Source organism: Microtus pennsylvanicus, chromosome 5 (assembly GCF_037038515.1).
Source record: "Microtus pennsylvanicus isolate mMicPen1 chromosome 5, mMicPen1.hap1, whole genome shotgun sequence".
NCBI lineage: Eukaryota > Metazoa > Chordata > Mammalia > Rodentia > Cricetidae > Microtus > Microtus pennsylvanicus.
This window is the reverse complement of record NC_134583.1, coordinates 97,811,007-97,831,017: the sequence shown is the minus strand read 5'-3', so window position 1 is coordinate 97,831,017 and position 20,011 is coordinate 97,811,007. Positions and strand designations below refer to the sequence as shown.

The 20,011-nt window shown below is 36.9% G+C and overlaps 1 protein-coding gene and 1 pseudogene across 4 annotated transcripts in view; both read left to right on the top strand.

Moving 5' to 3' along the window:
- Vps13a (vacuolar protein sorting 13 homolog A) overlaps nucleotides 1–20,011 on the top strand; it is a 194,218-nt gene that overhangs the window by 133,141 nt on the left and 41,066 nt on the right. For all 4 annotated transcript variants that reach the window (XM_075973636.1, XM_075973640.1, XM_075973637.1 and 1 more), the window contains 7 exons: nucleotides 3,548–3,677; nucleotides 7,900–8,132; nucleotides 8,769–8,922; nucleotides 9,693–9,839; nucleotides 10,311–10,392; nucleotides 11,657–11,726; nucleotides 19,121–19,226. In XM_075973636.1, the coding sequence (XP_075829751.1) occupies nucleotides 3,548–3,677; nucleotides 7,900–8,132; nucleotides 8,769–8,922; nucleotides 9,693–9,839; nucleotides 10,311–10,392; nucleotides 11,657–11,726; nucleotides 19,121–19,226 (922 nt within the window). The remainder of the gene's footprint in view (nucleotides 1–3,547; nucleotides 3,678–7,899; nucleotides 8,133–8,768; nucleotides 8,923–9,692; nucleotides 9,840–10,310; nucleotides 10,393–11,656; nucleotides 11,727–19,120; nucleotides 19,227–20,011) is intronic.
- LOC142850289 (nucleophosmin pseudogene) lies at nucleotides 13,250–15,041 on the top strand (annotated as a pseudogene).

Below are 20,011 nucleotides of genomic sequence, written 5' to 3'. Positions count from 1 at the left end.
CAGGAGAGTCCACCAGCCTTGACCTCCTACATACCTACATTATGTGTGTAAACCACCACACTCAAGTTTCTCTCTCTCTCTCTCTCTCTCTCTCTCTCTCTCTCTCTCTCTCTCTCTCTGTGTGTGTGTGTGTGTGTGTGTGTCATACACACAGAGCACGAGTTCTAATTAGTATTAATAATAAAAACCCAGAATCAAATATAGGGCTTAATGCTGAAGATCAGAGAAGCAGAGTCCAACAACTAGATAGTTCCTGTACCTCTACTAATGCTCAGACCAAAGGGGTTGATCCTCTCTTCATCTGCATCTCCAGACTCCATGTCTCCACCAAAACTCCGACTGCAGCTGTCTTCACAAACCTCAGACTGCACTGAATTCCTGTATCCTTCCACCTTATATTCTTCTCTCCACCGAACCATATCGCTCCTGTCTCCACTTTCGTGGTGCTGGGATTAAAAGGGTGGAATCCCAAGTGGGATCATCCTTGTGTGAGCTCTGTTTCTCTTTTAGACAGATTCAATCTCTGGTAGTGGCCGTGAACAAGTAGAGATCCCTCTGCCTCTCTTGCAAATTCTGGGATTAAAGGTGTGTGCCACCACAACCTGTCCTCTAGTGGCTTAGGTCTGCACTTTGATCTTCAGGTAAGCTTTATTTGTTAAGACATAAGCAAAATATCACTATATGCACACACAACATATTATGAGAACCAGCCTTCCACAGCTCAGCATTTGAAGGGGAGCCTACAAGTCAACGGTACATCTCTCAACTTGACTTTTCTTTTTCTTTCTTCCTTCCTTCCTTCCTTCCTTCCTTCCTTCCTTCCTTTCTATCTTTCTTTTTTTTTTTTCGAGACAGGGTTTCTCTGTGGCTTTGGAGCCTGTCCTGGAACTAGCTCTGTAGACCAGGCTGGTCTCGAACTCACAGAGATCCGCCTGCCTCTGCCTCCTGAGTGCTGGGATTAAAGGCGTGTGCCACCACCACCCGGCTCAACTTGACTTTTCTAACTGAGGGAGTAAAACTTAATTATTTGGGGCCAATGAGGGGGTGCAAAACTTAACTCTCTAGGACTCACATAAAAGGGAAATGCACACACACACACACACACACATCTCCAACATGTCAAGATCTCACTTAGGGTGTTGATGAATGGTAAGACTTCAGCGGTTGAGAGAAAATGAAGAGGAGATGCAGAACAGGCGACCTGCTGGATAGACAGACACACAAGGACTATTCTGAAGGAAAAGTTTAGTTTCCATTTTATTCTTACTGGCTTGTTGTGCTCTGTTTTCTGTTATGTTCTGCTACTCTGATGTTTCCCTTCTGCTTCTCTTGGTTTTTCCCTTCTATCTTTCCTTCTACTTCTTTCCTGGTGTTTTCCTTCCCTCCTGTATTTATATTTTCCCCCTTACAGCTTATATACCCCTTTAGAATATTTCAGACACTATAAAAATTTATCATGTGGTTACATTCTGTTTTTCTAGTGAATGATTGCAATGAGTACAAGTTAAAAAATAACATGTTTTCCATATCCCTTACATGATTAAACATTTTACATATTACTGATGAAAAACAAGTTGCTCCAAGAACCCACAAACATTCATATCTAAGCAACTAAGCAACTTGTTATAGATTATCAGAGTGTAAGCAAGCAAGGTATTTTTCTCAGCCAGTTCTTTTGCAGCCAGGTTGCATTTTGCAGTTACAAAGAAAGGACTAATCATTTTATTATGTATCTCAAAAGTAAAAAGAAATCTTAAAAGAATCCCAAATCTAAACTTTGATATATAAAAAGAATCAGTCCATTCATCAACTTTTTTTTTTTTGAGAGAGAGAACGTTTCTCTGTAGCTTTGGAACCTTTCCTGGAACTCTTGTAGACCAGGCTGGCCTCGAACTCACAGAGATCCGCCTGCCTCTGCCTCCCGAGTGCTGGGATTAAAGGCGTGCACCACTATTTCCCGGCATATCAACATTTTTTTATATCAAGAAACTGTGGGCAGAAATGGGCACAAGGAATTAAGCATCATCTCTGATTGCCAACCCATCCTAACAAGAAAGGCATGTCAGCTAAAAACAATTGGGCTGCTTTGTTCTTATTTCCTGACCTTAATGAGCCCCTTACTCAACTGTGTGCCTTTCTAAACTTTCGATTGTTTCCTTGGGTTTTTCACCTCAGCACTATTAACAAAAACATCTTAAAGCTTTCTTTTAACTATGATGTACACCAAAGTTTGTGAATACATCTCTCAACATTAAAATTAAAATAACTTAAGCTAACTTAGCTTCTGGGACTCAATTGAGGTAGAGGTAAGAGTCAGTGGCTGGCTGTTTTGCTTTTCTGACCTTCAGGTTGAATTCCAGTTTCTGTTTTTGGGTTTTTATTATTCGTGCTACATTATGTATAGCAATTACAGGATCACAAAGAGCTTCTTAGCAGTCAGGCCCATCTTACAGGGAAACACCCAGGGAAGGACCCACCCAGAATGTTCAGGAAATAAAGACCTTAGTTTTGTAGTGTAAGAGGCACACCACCAAGAAAAGTGCTTAGAAAGGTAATCTATTTTTTAGACTTAAAAAAAAAAACTTTTTTATTTAGCCAACAATTAGAACAATACTTCTTAGGAAATACGCATAAATGTACTGAAATGAACTTAACAAATGAAAACAAATAGAAAAACAAGAAAAAAGCAAATTTGAGGCAGCAGGAGTCACTGAGTGGAAGAACATACATCTATAGAAACTTCAGTAACACCTAGTCCATGGAGCCATATCTCCTGTCCTTCGTCATAATATTATATTTATTGTCTAATATTTTGGAAAATACCTTCCTATTTGTGATTATGTGAAACTAGCATCATTTCTGATTAATCTTCACTCTTTTTTTTTTTTTTTTTTTTTTTTTTTTGGTTTTTCGAGACAGGGTTTCTCTGTGGTTTTGGAGCCTGACCCGGAACTAGCTCTTGTAGACCAGGCTGGTCTCGAACTCACAGAGATCCGCCTGCCTCTGCCTCCCTACTTTTGTCTAATGTGTATGTGGTTGTGCGTGCCATTTGTGTGCTGTTGCCTTCGGGGCCAGGAAGGCTGTCTGGCCCTCTGGAATTAAAGTTACAGGTTGTTGTTAAGTCTCCTTAGTAAGTGTTGGGAACTGAGCCTGAGTCCTATAGAAGAGCAGCACATACTGTTAACATCTGAGCCACCTCTCCAGCTCCTGTGTAGTACTTTTGAATATTTTTCTACAATTTAAAGTAAAATAAAAAGTAATTTTAGATTCTTGATGATCTTTATTTTCTCAGAAAAAAATGTTTCCCTTGAAATATTTTTGTTTTCTCAAAGAATATATTTTTTATTGTAAGAGGTATAACATTCTGAAAGGAAATACAGACTTACTCTTTTCATTGTGTAATGGGGAAAAAACCTTTTCTTGTCTTAGTTTAAAATTTTTACAAATCTCAGTTAATGGGATAAGAATGAAATGTTATTTAGGATTTTTATGTATTTGTCTATTGTATTTTATTTAATTTATTACATTTTTTATTACTTAATGTCAGTTCTCTCAGTGAAATAGAAGATTCCCTTCCTCCTGGAAAAGCAGTATATTATACATGGGCTGATCCAGTGGGTTCTAGAAAGCTGAAGTGGAGTTGTGGGCAAAGTCATGGTGAAGTAACACATAAGGATGTAAGTATTGAGTTGGTCATTATGGAGTTTTCAGCTGCCTTTTTATATTTTATACAGGTGTTATTTTACCCCTACTGGATTTTAAGAACCGTTTTTTGCTATTCTGTAAAAGGTAGCAAAGATTTTAAAAAGACTTTATTGAAGTTGTTTTTAACTTTATTTTATTTTATTTTTTTTATTTTCTTGGTTTTTCGAGACAGGGTTTCTCTGTGGTTTTGGAGCCTGTCCTGGAACTAGCTCTTATAGACCAGGCTGGCCTCAAACTCCCAGAGATCTGCCTGCCGCTGCCTCCCGAGTGCTGGGATTAAAGGCGTGCGCCACCACCGCCCAGCTGTTTTTAACTTTTGCAAATTTTATTTAGGTTTGCCAGAAGCTAACAGAAGTGGAAGTTTTTTGTTTGTTTGTTTTGCCCGCCATTTTTCTAAAGGAGTATGCAAGGCCATAGCAAAAGCTAACATTTAGAAGAAACAAGAGAGTGAAATCTTTCCTTGTGGTCATTGTGCAGACGTAGTCCTGTCACACTCGATCTTTTCCAAAACCACCAAATCTGATTTTATCTACATCATCATTTGTTTTTACTGTTAGCAAAGTTGATGTCCTTGAAAAAGTCTTTTGGCATCCCCTCTCAAGTGTCTTTGCCCCATACTGACAGTCACCTCACTAGAGTTCAGCTCTGTAAGGTGCCTAAACTAAAAGGAGTTCATTTCTCCGTGGCAAGCTGTAGAAACCAATGATGATCATTTCAGGGACTGAGATCACCAGTTTTATCATTCTTAATGACTCATCATTTTCCAGCCCTCTACAAACATTTTTATTTTGCATACTTTTTCCAATAAAAAAAATTGTACCAAGAAATTCTGTACTCAGAGTTTCTTTACCTTTTTATTCTTCTTACACTTTTTTAGATTTTAGTTTCTTTTATGTGTTGGTATGTATGCCTCCGTACTGTCTCTATATGTGTTACATATGCATACAAGTTCTCATGGATGTCAGAAGTGACTGTCAGGTCCTGTAACCTGCATACATGTGGTAGTACTGAGCTGCCTGATGTTGATGCTGAGAAATGCTTTTAACCACTCTCCATTTCTCTAGACCTCCTGGACTAGTTGGATTTTTTTTTTCCATTGTCTGTTACTGTGGGCTTTAGTTGATTTGATTTTGTTTTAAAGTGGATTTTATTACCCTAACTTTTAATTTTTAAAAATTCTTGATTATTAGGTTTCATTTTCTTTTGTTTGATTTGGTTTGGTTTAGGGTTTTTTTTTTTTTTTTTGGTTTGTTTGTTTTTTGTTGTTTTTTTTTTTTTCGAGACAGGGTTTCTCTGTGGCTTTGGAGCCTGTCCTGGAACTAGCTTTGTAGACCAGGCTGGTCTCGAACTCACAGATATCCGCTATCCGCCTGCCTCTGCCTCCCGAATGCTGGGATTAAAGGCGTGCGCCACCATCGCCCCGCTTAGTTTAGTTTTTTTGAGACAGGGATTGCTTAAATGACCCTGGTTGTTCTAGAGTATGCTATGTAGACCAGGTTGACCTCAAACAATGGAGATCTGCCTGCCTCTACCTCCTAAGTGCTGGGATTGATGACCCATATGATCTCTTGATTATTACATTGCATAGTTAAATAATACTAATAGTTAGAAGTTTATAAAGTCTGAAGTTTAGTATATTAGAAATTCCAAATATTTGGGAATACCCATTAATTCTCTGTACTTCTAGTACTGTGTGTTTTATTTTAGAAGTTTTTGTAGGTAAAGCTATGATGCCTAGGTAACAATTTTGTGATAACTTTAATTTATAATTTTTATGTATTATTACATAAATGTGAATTAAATATTAAACTTTTCTATGAATCAGAATACTTATTAACTAGAATTCATGCATAATTGTTAGTTTATTGCATTTGTTTTATTATTGAATCTAAAGACCTGATATCAATACAATGTTTATTCATTTATTTTTACTTTCTCCATGTGTTATTATTATATCTGTATATTTGTGTGTCTATGCATATGTATACACATGAGTACAAGTATAGCATGATTAATAAAAACCCAGATGCAGATGTTGGGGTTCATCCTGAAGGTCAGAAAAGCAAAACGTCCACTGTGCATTGATATATTTACCATACTGCAATGTATGTATGTACATTGTTTATATTTGGAGGTCATTGTCCTCATTTGTTTCACAGTTGTTTATTGTCTTAATCTTTAAGTTAGATAGGTATTGAGAATTATATAGATCAATAGTCATCTAAGTTTGTCATTTATAATTAGACTAATCAGGTTCTTTAGATACATAGAGATTATACTCAGTATTGATAGATAATCTTCAACCTCTTCAAAGAGCTGTAGAAAATGGCCTTTAATCTAACTCAGAGTTTTGTGGTAGTGAGACACAATTGCTCCTGGCAACACCGCTCTATTCCTGAGAGAATGTTGAGCACCAAAGACACTCCACCTGGAGCCTTTCTTTTTGGCTGAACTGGTCTTTGAGCAAAGAAATGCCCATACCTCAACCACTGACAGAGATACAGAATATCCATGAATGGAAAAAACAGGACTGTCATATCCTGCCAAGATAGGGTAAGATAGTTTTGACAAATTTCTTGCCTTTGAAAATGGTATGTCAGTTATGTTAGGCCTTAGCCAAAGTTGGTTGCTTCAACGCTGTAAACATGACCTTGGGTGATTGCCCAGGTAGCTAGTTGTCTCTGTGATTTGTTGCATGTTTTGGAAGTTTTTTTACTGAACTTCCTAATTACCCAGGTAACATTATTTCCTTTCTCAGATCTTCGATGGGGTTGAAGACTATATAAATGTAGTTACTTTCCTCTCATGACTTGGCCAAGCTATTTATTATATAAGACCTAAGCTAGTTAGAATAGGATATTTGTACTTATTGTATATAATTTCGTAGTAGGTTTAGAACTCTCTTACTTAAACAAAAGGGGGAGGTGTTGCGGGAGGTCCTTCTGCTCTTCCAGCCAATAGCCGCTGAGATACCAGCCCATTGGGGCCTGGTCTCTCTCTTTAAAAAAGCGGTGTCTTCCCTCCTTGTTCTCTCTTACTTCCTGTTCCGCTTCCGGTGACTAAACTCCTTCCTGATTGCACAGAGGATGAAATTGCACTGGATGAAATGGCAGTCCTGCCTCCAGGAATCCTCAGAATGAGGAGCTATCTCCTCCGTTTTGTATTTCTCTCTAGGGCTGGGATTAAAGGTGTGTACCACTACTGCCCAGTTTCTGTAGCAAACTAGTGTGGCTCCTGGGATTAAATGTGTATTCTACCACTAGCTGGTCTGTAAGACTGACCAGTGGGACTGTTTTACTCTCTGATCTTCAAGCAAGCTTTTTTTATTAAAATATAAATGAAATATCACTACAGGTACATGTGTACCACAGGTCAACTTGTGTAGGTCAGAGGACAGTTTGGATATCAGATCTCTTCTTCTACTGTATGATTCCTGGAGATTAATTCAGGTCATCAGTCTTGGCTACACGTATTATTACCTGTTGAGCTGTCTCACTGACTCCCAACACAGTATTTATAAAGGAAATTGCTAAGTGACCCTGTAGAAAATCAATGCTTTTTTTAATATATGATTTTTATTTGTCTTATATTTTGGAACAAGGGCTCCCACTGCACCTAGGTTAGCTTACTCATGGCAATCCTTTTGCCTCAACCTCTCAAGTCCTGTAATTGAAAATGTGAGTTATTGCACCAGCTGCATCAGTGCTCTTATAAGGCTTGCAACTTTTTCTTACTCTGCTGTGTAAGGAAATGTGAATTTGAGGCTTAAACAACCTTTAATATGTACTATATTTCCCACAGAATTAAAATGAAGTAGAAAAAAATATTACTTTGTGTTCTTGGTTTAACTTATAGGATTTTAAATTTGATTTTTTTATGATCTAAAAGTACTTAAACAACTGGTTTTACTTCATGATTAACAATATCATCATAATGTAGCAGGTGACATCAGGTTATTTTAGTGAGGAAATCTTCCAGGTATTGTACAATTATTCATTCTTTGGATTGCTGTGAATTGTCTGAAATACCTCATATGAGTGATAACTCTCTCCAAGTGATATGCATATGTTCATTTAGTTTGCTGCCTCAGCTTTAGGAAGTAAGGCTATTTGTATTCTCATCATATAAATGTCAAATGTAGACTTAATGTTTGTTGGGTACAAACTGATTTCGTTTTTCATTGTTTTCTTTTAGGATATGATGACCCCTATAAGTGTGGGGAAAAAAACCATTTATTTAGTGTCATTCTTTGAAGGTTTGCAGCGTATTATTCTATTCACTGAAGACCCAAAAGTGTTTAAAGTAACATATGAAAGTGAAAAAGCAGAGTTAGCAGAGCAAGAAATCGTACTGGCATTACAAGATGTTGGAATTTCACTTGTCAATAATTATACAAAACAAGAAGTAGCCTATATAGGCATTACAAGGTTAGATGCTTTAATATTAGAAATGATATTTGAAAGATAAAACTCAGAATCTGTTCCTAAAATGGTTTACTTCATTTGGCCTCTCTGGCTTCTGTTACCTCTACTACTGTGTTCCTACCATGCTAGTGGTCTCTTCGTTCTTCTCCATGCACCACAGTGTCTATTGCTCTAGGGTCCTTGTTAAAGCTGCTCATGTATCTGAAATGTTTTTACCCTTTCTTCATCCCTGCAGGTTGTGGAAGTTTCACAATCTCAATGAGGCCCTACTGGCCATTCCATTTTAATTTAGTTCTGGTATTTAAGACTGAAGTTCTGTCTTAGACTATATTTTCTTATTTCAAAAGTATTTTCCCCTCCTATATAGTCAAATTGATTTATTCGTGTTTACAATTACCTGTAACTCCCTAGTGAAAATGAAGAATGACAGGGATGCTCAGTGGTATTTTTCTTCTACTTAGAACAGTACCTGAATAAAAACTAAGTATTAGTTGAGTAAATTTAGGTTTTAAATTGGAAATGTGCTTACTTATAACTGAAGCTGTTGTGAAACATGGATGGAAGTTCTGTAGTTCATGTAATTAAACACTAGTGTAATTATTATAAATTAATACTGTGATATCTGCTTTCATATGTAAGTTCTGATGTGGTTTGGGAGACAAAACCAAAGAAAAAAGCAAGGTGGAGGCCAATGAGTATAAAACACACTGAGAAGCTGGAGAAGGAGTTCAAGGAATACACAGAATCTTCACCTTTGGAAGACAAGGTTATTGAGTTGGACAATAACATTCCGGTAAATTTAAAAAGTGCTCATATGAACTTTTAATTTTACATTTTTGTTTGAAATCTTTCTGAATTTTAAGGAGAAATTGATTTCTTACAAAACATATTGCATGTAGTTAGTGCTAATGTAGACTTCATCTGGCCTGCTTTTATATTAAGAAATTGAACATTCTCAAGATACCAGTTACTAATAATTCTTTTAAGTAGCAATAAGCAAAATCTTTTTTAAGATTTGCATTATTTTCTTGAAGTCAGTGTCAGTTTTAGTAATTAAATATAAAAAGTAATGCAGCCAAGCTATAATCTTTGTATGAATATTACAGTTTATGGATATGAACATAAAAATTTGAATCTTAAATCTGTACTTTAAAAACTTTTTTTTAAATTTTTGGTTTGTTGCGGTTCTGTTAGTTTTGCCCTGGCTGGCCTAGAACTCATTGTGTAGATTAAGCTATTCTTAAGGGTGGCAATCCTCTGTGTATGCCCCCAGAGTACTGCAATTACAGACACACATTAGCATATTCAGCTTTATCTCTTTAAGTTAGTATACAAAGTAATGGGTTTCAGTGTGAATGTGTGTATATATATACATATATATGTATATAATGAATATTTATCATTATATTTTGCTCCTACTCATTTCCCTGACCTCACGACCCTTGTATGTAGACTTTACTTTTTAAATTACTGTATCCTGAAGTTATTTTCATATAAATTGATGATTTTAATCAATGGTCAAAAAGAAATAACTCACTGTTGGGGGATAATTTTTTTTTTCAGGTTCGCTTAACACCTAGTGGCACTGACATGAAAATTCTGCAGCCACATGTGATAGCTGTACGGAGAAATTACCTCCCGGCACTAAAAGTAGAATATAACACATCTGCACACCAGTCATCGTTCAGAATTCAGATTTATAGAATACAGGTGAGTCTGGAAAGGAAGGCAAAACAATAAAAACTCAGATTTGTTCCCCTGGTCTATTTTATCTAATACAAAGCCAAAGAAGGCAAGATAGAAGTCAGAAAGTAGAAAGTACACTGAGAAACTGGGAAAGAAGCCAGAATTACATGGAGGCAGTAATCCTAGCCCTTGATAAGATGAACTTGGGATAACCATGAGTTCAAGACCAGCCTGGGCTCCAGAATGAGACTGTGTCTAAGACTGAAAGGAAGTCATGCAGAAGGGAGGAATAGTTTGAGAGAAAGAAGGAAAGTAGACAAACGATAAAGAGGAAGTGAAAGGAGGGTGGGACTGAAGTTGGAAACGTGAAGGGGTATACTGAGCTTCACCTTGTATCAGCTGTGTTGACGTCTGAATCTAGTTCTGAAATTCTAGTATCCTGGTCAACTTGTGTATGTGACATGATATATACTGATTCATATTTCATCTTCTTAGATCCAAAACCAGATTCATGGTGCTATTTTTCCTTTCGTGTTTTATCCTATTAAACCACCAAAGTCTATCACCATGGACTCAGGTTTGTGTTCATTTTTAGATTGTGGTATAAATAGTTGTGTGGCTAGGTTTTTGCTTTTGTTTTGTTTGGCAATTTTGGGGATGGAGTGGGGAGGGCTATCTTAAATTTAATTTTTCTAGATTAGATAAAGCTGCTTAATGAAGGACTAGGAGTTAATCATTCGAACATTATGTGAATGCTGAGGGAAAGGTTACTTAGAAAAGTATGTGTTGGAGATTTAGAAATAGAAAGTTTAAACCATATTGCTGATATGTAAACTACTTAGCCTATAATATTTGAACTGAATAAACAAGGAGAAAATTTATATTTATACTTTTAAGATTTTATTGTTTATATTATGTGTGTGCATGAGAGTGTATATGTACGCTGCGTGCATGCCTGGTGCCTAAAGAGGTCAGATCCCCTGAAACTTGAGTAACAGATTGTATGCTGCCCAGTGTGGGTACAGGGAAGAGCAGTCAATGAATGCTCTTAACCCCTTAGCCATCTCTCTAACCCCAAGAATCAGCATTTTTCTGAATAGTTCTATGTTCTCCAAATGAGAATAACTGATACTCTTTATTCAACCTTTCTCTCCTCTTCTGCAATTCTTCTCTCTTTATTGTTTGTGCCTCTTTACCATATTTTCTTTTTACTCCTACCACCTTTCACTCTGCCTCTCTTTTCCCCCTTCTCTATTCTCACCACAGACCACATATCATGAACTTCACACTTCTTAGTGTCTTTTTTCATAATTTCTTGCAATTCTTTTAATCACACATATACTAATCCTCTTAAAAATGTTTTCACGGGCTGGAGAGATGGCTCAGTGGTTAAGAGCATTGCCTGCTCTTCCAAAGGTCCTGAGTTCAATTCCCGGCAACCACATGGTGGCTCACAACCATCTGTGATGAGGTCTGGTGCCCTCTTCTGGCCTGCAGACATACACACAGACAGAATATTGTATGCATAATAAAAATAAATAAAGAAAAAAATTTTAAAAAAAATGTTTTCACAATTTGCTGATGATTTTAATCCATTCTTCTAATTTAAAGTCATTAATTTTTGTAATTAGATATCCTTAAAGTGACTGTAAATAACTAAAAAGATAATTCTGGGATCTGAAATTAAGACTAAATGATCCTGTAGATGTCATTAATTTTAATTAATGCTGCTGATTTACTACATGATTGATTTTCCATTGACATGTATATTAAATTGAATGAAAATGCCCATCCTTTGGCTTAAAATGTGATGAGCATAATCATATTTTTAACCTTCACAGCACCAAAGCCCTTTACAGATGTTAGCATTGTCATGAGATCTGCAGGACATTCCCAAATATCACGCATTAAGTAAGTGTTTCATATATTTCTTGTTTGTTTATTTTTTTGTCTGAACATTTAAATAATTTTGTTCTTATTAAAACTAAATTTCAGGTGAGTCAAATACTTAAGTATAAGATAATAAATTTTACAGGTTAAAAAATCTATTGAGCATTTGATAATCTTAACAGAAGATTTTGGTATAATATACTTAAATGTTAACAATAGCTGTTTCTGGATCTCAGCTTCTTTAGTATATGCATTTTTTATGTTTTAAATTATTTATAATGACCATACATTGTTTTGGAAACAGCAACAAAAGTAATATTTCCATCTTTACTCACAACTTGCTCATTCCAAAAGCAGATTATGGACCACAGCATCCGTGTGATACTCCCCTCTTCATTTCTTTCTCTTTACCACTGAGATAAATTGTACTAATTCCCCTGCTTTAAAAAATGCAGTATTAGGACCTCCCAGGAACTAGGCCTGAGCCAGAACCTCTGCCAGTCTGGGCATGAGTGAACCTGGGTACTCCGAGGGAATAGGCAGGAACTAGAGATCTCAGCGGGTCAGGCATGAGTCTGGGACCTCAGAGAGAGTAGGCCTGAGCCAGAACCTTTGTGGGTTCAGGCATTGGTCTGGGACATCAAAGGGAATAGGCAGGAACCTAGAACCTCTGCCGGTTTGAGTGTGAGTCTGGAACCTCTGAGGAAATAAGCAGGTCCTTTGTGGGTCCGGGCGCACCCAAGTCTGGGACCTCCAAGGCAGTAGACCTGAAACATAAACCTTTCCAGGTCCAACTCCAGCCCAGGGACTTCTGCTTGAGGGAATCCAGACCAGGATCTACAGATAAAGGTCAAAGTCGGTAACCTAAACCAAAGTTGCCCTGAGGCAAGGAACTCCACTTTGGGCAACAAATTCCACAGGAGTGGGATTGAATGAGCCACCTAAAACAGAGAGGACCTGAGGAAACAAGCTCTACTGGGAGCAGAAGCCAGGACCAAATCCAGTCCTGGGAGCCAACCTAGTCCCAGAACACTGGCGGATCAGGATTGAGCCAGTGACCAGATCCAGAGTCAGTAATCTCCACCAGAACAGGTCTAACTCTAAGCCAGGGACTTCTGCAAGAGGGGATCCAGATCTGGATTTACAGAATCAGATCAAAGCCAGCAACATAGACCAAAGTAGGCCTGAGACAGCAAACTCCAAGGGAGCAGAGCAAAGCACAGGAGCACTGAACTATCTCCAAAAACATGAGTAACCAATGAGTAACTAGAATTGTGACACTGTACCATGAGGAACAACCATCTGAGCTTTGGATTCACTGGCACCTAGAAGATTATTTAACAGAATCTCAGACAGCCCCAACCACACCTATTAGAGGAAAAGATGAGTAAAAAAGGTAAGATCACAGGCTACACCACAAAGAGCAATACAATACCAGTAAAACCTAAAGACCCTACAACAGTCCCTGGCTTGATTCCGTCCTGTGTGCCTGTTCTGAGGAGCAGCAGGCAGAACCCTCCGTCCGACTTCTCTGCCACCTGAGAACACGCCTTCACCTCATGGAAGACTCCATGGACATGAGCCCTCTAAGGCCTCAGAACTACCTTTTCGGCTGTGAACTAGAAGCCGACAAAGATTATCACTTTAAGGTAGATAATGATGAGACTGAGCACCAGTTATCACTAAGAACGGTTAGTTTAGGTGCTGGGGCAAAAGAAGAATTACACATCGTAGAGGCAGAAGCAATGAACTATGAAGGCGGTCCAATTAAAGTAACACTGGCAACTTTGAAAATGTCTGTACAGCCAACAGTTTCTCTTGGGGGATTTGAAATAACACCCCCTGTGGTCTTAAGATTGAAGTGTGGTTCTGGGCCTGTGCACATTAGTGGACAGCATCTAGTAGCTGTAGAGGAAGATGCAGAGTCAGATGAAGAGGAGGAGGATGTAAAGCTGTTGAGTATGTCTGGAAAGCGATCTGCTCCTGGAGGTGGCAACAAGGTTCCACAGAAAAAAGTAAAACTTGATGAGGATGATGATGAAGATGATGAGGATGATGAAGATGATGATGACGATGATTTTGATGATGAGGAAGCTGAAGAAAAAGTTCCAGTGAAGAAATCTGTACAAGATACCCCAGCCAAAAATGCACAAAAATCAAACCAAAATGGAAAAGACTTAAAACCATCAACACCAAGATCAAAGGGTCAAGAGTCCTTCAAAAAACAGGAAAAAAACCCTAAAACACCAAAAGGACCTAGTTCTGTAGAAGACATTAAGGCAAAATGCAAGCAAGTATAGAAAAAGATGACTCTCTTCCCAAAGTGGAAGCCAAGTTCATTAATTATGTGAAGAATTGCTTCCGGATGACTGACCAGGAGGCTATTCAAGATCTCTGGCAGTGGAGGAAGTCTCTTTAAGAAAATGGTTTAAACAGTTTGAAATATTCCGTCTTACTTAATTTCTGTAACAGTTGATATATCTGGCTGTCCTTTTTATAATGCAAAGTGAGAACTTTCCCTACTGTGTTTGATAAATGTTGTCCAGGTTCCATTGCCAAGAATGTTGTCTAACATGCCTGTTTAGTTTTCAAGGATGGAGCTCCACCCTTTACTTGGTTTTAAGTATGTATGGAATGTTATGATAGGACATAGTAATAGTGGTGGTCAGATGTGGAAATGGTAGGGAGACAAATATACATGTGAAATAAACTCAGTATTTTAATAAAGTAAAAAAAAAAGACCCTACAACAAGACCTGAACAACCAAATATAGATGAACCAGATGAAAAACACCTAAAAAAGTAACTTCAAGAGAATGTTTGAATTTCTTAAAGATGAAATGAGAAATTAATTCCCTTAAAGAAATTGAGGAAAAGACAAAAAATTGGAAGATATCAGTAAATCATTTAAAGAAAACTCAGAAAAAGAAATCAAAAATATAAAAGAAACTATCCAGGACTTAAAAACTGAAATAGAAACAATAAAGAAAACACAAGCTGAAGGAATTATAGAAACAGAAATCATGAGAAAAAGATCAGGAACCACAAACGCAAGCGTGAACAGCAGAATACAAGAAATGGAAGAGAGAATCTCAAGCGCTGAAGATACAATAGAGGAAATAGACTCATCAGTTAAAGAAAACATTAAATATAACAAAAGCTTAATATAAAATATCTAGGAAATCTGGGACACCATGAAAAGGCCAAATCTTAGAATAATAGGTATAGAAGAAGGAGAAGTTCAACTCAAAGGCACAGAAAATTTATTTAACAAAATCATAGAAAAAAACTTCCCTACATAAGAAAGATATGCCTATGAAGATACAAGAAGCTTATAGAACACCAAATAGACTGGACCCCAAAAAAAGTCTTCTCATCACATAATAATCAAAACACTAAACATACAGAATAAAGAAAGAATATTAAGAGCTGCAAAGGAAAAATACCAAGTAACATATAAAGGTAGACCTATCAGAATTACACCTGACTTCTCATTGGAGACAATGAAAGGCAGAAGAACATAATCAAGCATTATGCATTATGTAGCCCAGACTACTATACCCAGGAAAACTGTCGATCACCATAGAAGGACAAAACAAGATATTCCATGACAAATCTAGATTTCACCAATACCTAGCCATAAACCCAGCCCTACACAAAATACGAGAAGGAAAACTTCAACCCAAGGAAGATGGCTACACCAACAAAAACGCATACAATTGATGATCTCATAAAAGCAAATCCCAAAGAAGAAAAAAGCACAAATTAACATCACCAACAATGAAAACTAAATTAACAGGAGATAGCAATCACTGGTCATTAATATCCCTTAATGTAAATGGACTCAACTCACCTATAAAAAGGCACAGGATAACAGAATCCATTCTTCTTCTGCATACAAGAAACACATCTCAACCTTAAAGACAGACATTGTCTCAGAGTAAAGGGTTGGGAAAAAATATACCAATCAAATGGACCTAAGAAACAAGCGGGTGTAGCTATCCTAATATCTAACAAGATAGACTACAAGCTAAAATCAGTCCAAAGAGACCAAGGTACTTTGTCATATTAGTAACAGGAAAAATCCATCATGAGGAAATTTCAATACTGAACATCTGTGCCCCAAATAAAGGACACCCTCATATGTCAAAGAAACACTTCTAAAGCTTAAATCATACATTAAACCCCACACACTAATAGTGGGAGACCTAAGCACTCCCCTCTCACCACTGGACAGGTCAATCAGACAAAAAATGAACAGAAATAAGAGAACTAACAGATGTTATGACTCAAATGGACTTAACAAACATCTATAGAATATTCCATCCAAACAGAAAATAATATACCTTCTTATAAGCACCTCAAGGAACCTTCTCAAAAATTGGCCACATAGTCGGTAACAAAACAAACCGCAGCCGGGCGGTGGTGGCGCATGCCTTTAATCCCAGCACTCGGGAGGCAGAGGCAGGCGGATATCTGGGAGTTTGAGGCCAGCCTGGTCTACAAGAGCTAGTTCCAGGACGGGCACCAAAGCTACAGAGAAACCCTGTCTCGAAAAAAACAAAAAAAAAGTCAAAACAAACCTCAACAAATTAAAAAAAAAAATGGAATAACCCAATGTAACTTATCACCATGGTTTAAAACTAGAAGTCAACAGCAATACAAATTCCAGAAAACCCACAAACACATAGAAATTAAACAATGCTCACCTGAATCATCAATGGGTCAAGGAAGAAATAAAGGGGGAAATTAAAGACTACCTAAAATTCAATGCAAATGACCACACAACATACCCAAATTTATGGGACACAATGAAAGTAGTGTTAAGAGGCAAGTTCATAGCACTGAACACCTATATAAAGAAGCTGAAAAAATCCCTTACTAGTGAATTAACAGAACATTTGAAAACTTTAGAACAAAAAGAAGCAAACTCACCTAAGAGAATTAGATGGCAGGAAATAATCAAATTGAGAGCTGAAATCAACAAAATAGAAACAAAGAAAAAATATAAAGAATCATTGAGACAAAGAGTTGGTTCTTTGAGAAAATCAACAAAATAGACAAACCTTTATCCAAACTAACCAAAAGGCAGAGAGAGAATATCCAAATTAACAAAATCAGAAATGAAAAGAGGGACATAACAACAGACACGAAGGAAATACAGAAGATCATTAAGTCATATTTTGAAAACCTGTACTCCACAAAATTGGAAAACTTGAAATGGATAACTTTCTGGATAAATATCACTTACCAAAATTAAACCAAGACCAGATAAGCAAATTAAACAGACCTATAACTACTGAAGAAATAGAAATAGTCCTCAAAAGTCTCCCCCCCCCAAAAAAAAAAACGACCCAGGACCAGATGGTTTCAGTTCAGAATTCTACAAGACTTTCAAAGAATAACTAATACCAATACTCCTCAAATTATTCCACACAATAGAAACAGAAAGAACATTGCCAAACTCTTTTTATGAGGCTACAATTACCCTGATACCCAAACCACAGAAAGACATTACTAAGAAAGAGAATTACAGACCAATCTCTCTCATGAACATTGATGCAAAAATACTAAATAAAATACTGGCAAATCAAATCCAAGAACACATCAGAACCATCACCCACCATGATCAAGGAGGCTTCAACCCACAGATACAGGGATGGTTCAACATACGAAAATCTGTCAACGTAATCCACCATATAAACAAGCTAAAAAATGAAAACCACATGATCATCTCATTAGATACCAAAAAAGCTTTTAACAAAATGGAGTACAGATCTAAACAGAGAACTCTTAACTGAGGAATCTAAAATGGCTGCAAGACATTTAAGAAAATGTTCAACATCCTTAGTCATCAGAGAAATGCAAATCAAAACAACTTTGAGATTCCATCTTATATCTGTAAGAATGGCCAAGATCAAAAACGTTGATGACAACTTATGCTGGAGAGGTTTGGGGTGAAACGGGAACACTTCTGCATTGCTGGTGGAAATGCAAGCTGGTACAACTCCTTTGGATGTCAGTGTGGCGATTTCTCAGAAAATTAGGAAACAACCTTCCTCAAGAGCCAGTAATACCACTTTTGGGTATATATCCAAAGGATGCTCAATCATGCCACAAGGACATGTGGTCAATTATGTTCATAGAAGCTTTGTTTGTCATAGCCAGAACCTGGAAACAACCTAAATGCCCCTCGACTGAAGAATGGATAAGGAAAATGTGGTACATTTACACAATGGAGTACTACACAGCAGAAAAAATAACAACATCTTGAATTTTGCAAGAAAATGGATGGAGCTAGAAAACATTATTTTGAGTGAGGTAACCCAGACACAGAAAGACAAGTACCACATGTACTCACTCATAGGTGGTTTTTAAACATAAAGCAAAGAAAGCCAGCCTACAAACCACAATCCCAGAGAATTTAGACGACAATGAGGACTCTAAGAGAGGCTTATATAGATCTAATCTATATGGGAAGTAGATAGTAGAAAAAAAAAGATAAGATTTCTTGAGTAAATTGGGGTATGGGGACCTTGGGTGAGGATTGAGGGTGGAGGAGAGAGTCAGGGAGGGGAGCAGACAAAAATGTGGAGCTCAATAAATATCAATAAAAAAATTAAAATAAATGTAGTATTATGGATCAGTATTATGAAGAAGTCTTAGTGGATAAAGACACTATCACAACCTAGTAAAGCCTGAGTCTGATCCCTAGAACCTTCGTAATGGTGGAAGGAGAGAACTGTCTACACAATGTACTGTGTACACATGGCCCACACAAATGCACACTGATAATAGATCAAAATTTAAAATAAATATATTTTGACTGTATATGCATGCTTAAATTGCTTTTTATTTTCTAGTTTCCTTTAAAATTTATGCCTTTATTTTTATAAGGATGAATATCTTGCCTGAATATATTTCTGCACACCATTTTATATGTCAGGTGCTTGTTGCAGCAGTAGAGGGAATGGGATTCCGTGGGACTAGAGTTACAGGCAGTTATGAGCATTCAGTGGGTGGTGGGAATCAAACCCAAATCTTCTGAAAGAGCAGCGAATGAGGTCATCTCACTAGCTAGCTGGATTGATGCCCAATTTTCTCAAAATATTTAAAACTGTAAAAGACTTATAGGACTTGCTTTTTGAATTAAACTTTTTTATTTGGATGTAATGGTTTGTCAGATATAGTTTGTTTACTCATTATTGTTGTTATGTAATGATCTGTTCCATGACCTTTTGTCACAAGTCAATTTCTTCTCTGTGGCCACTTTCATGTTTTGAGTTTCTTGATGTTAAATTATAGCATGGTTCGTTGTATTCTTTAGTCCCAGGTTTTAAAGTTCTAATTTATTTCGTCTAATTTCTTAATTTATTTGCTTGAAAAAAATTGAATGATTCTTACATTTTAATATAGGTATTTCAAAGTGTTGATTCAAGAAATGGATCTCAGATTGGATCTTGGGTTTGTGTATGCCATAGCAGACCTTGTCACAAAAGCTGAGGTGACTGAGAACACAGAGGTAAGACTTAAAATGACAGCATCTGACAGGAAAGGACATGAAAAGAGAAAGTCTAAGAAAATATTACCAAACTTTGTAGGTAAAGTTGTAGTTATTACCTGATCAAATTCAAGAGTCTCTCAGCACATCTTAAATGTTTTTATACTACATAAATGTGATTGTGCTTTCTCCCTGTAAACTTTGCATGCACAGAATCATACCATGTGTTGCTGGTTCATAATTTTTTTTTATATATGAGAATTTCATACATGTATACAATGAAATATCATATTCATCCCCATTTCCCCTCCAGCTCCCTTCAATCTCTATCACTCAGCATGTTTTTAGAGCTTCTCTGTGCTGTATCATGCATGAACATGTCATTTCAACTAACAATCCTTTTCCTGGGTTTGTTGTACTGCACCTGTTTATTTGTCACTCGCTTGAATCTGAGTAGCTTTTACATTTTTTTCTAGAACGATGATGTTCTTTATGGACATAATTTTCTGTCAACCTAGACTATTCGTTTTTCATTATTATATATATATGCGCCTAGGAGTAGAATTGCTAAGTAACACATAGTAATTATGTTTAATCAAATTTAATCTTTTAAAAAATTCACTAATAATTTCATGGTTCAATCATTTTAAAATTTTAGTTTCTAAAGTGACTCTGCCATTCTTCCATCATACCATCTTTAGTTTCAGAATGTGAGAACTCTGATTTCTCAACCTTACCTAGAACAATTACTGTTTGTGGTTTTCGTTCTGGCTATCCTAGTGGGTAGAAAATGGCTCCTCACTGGG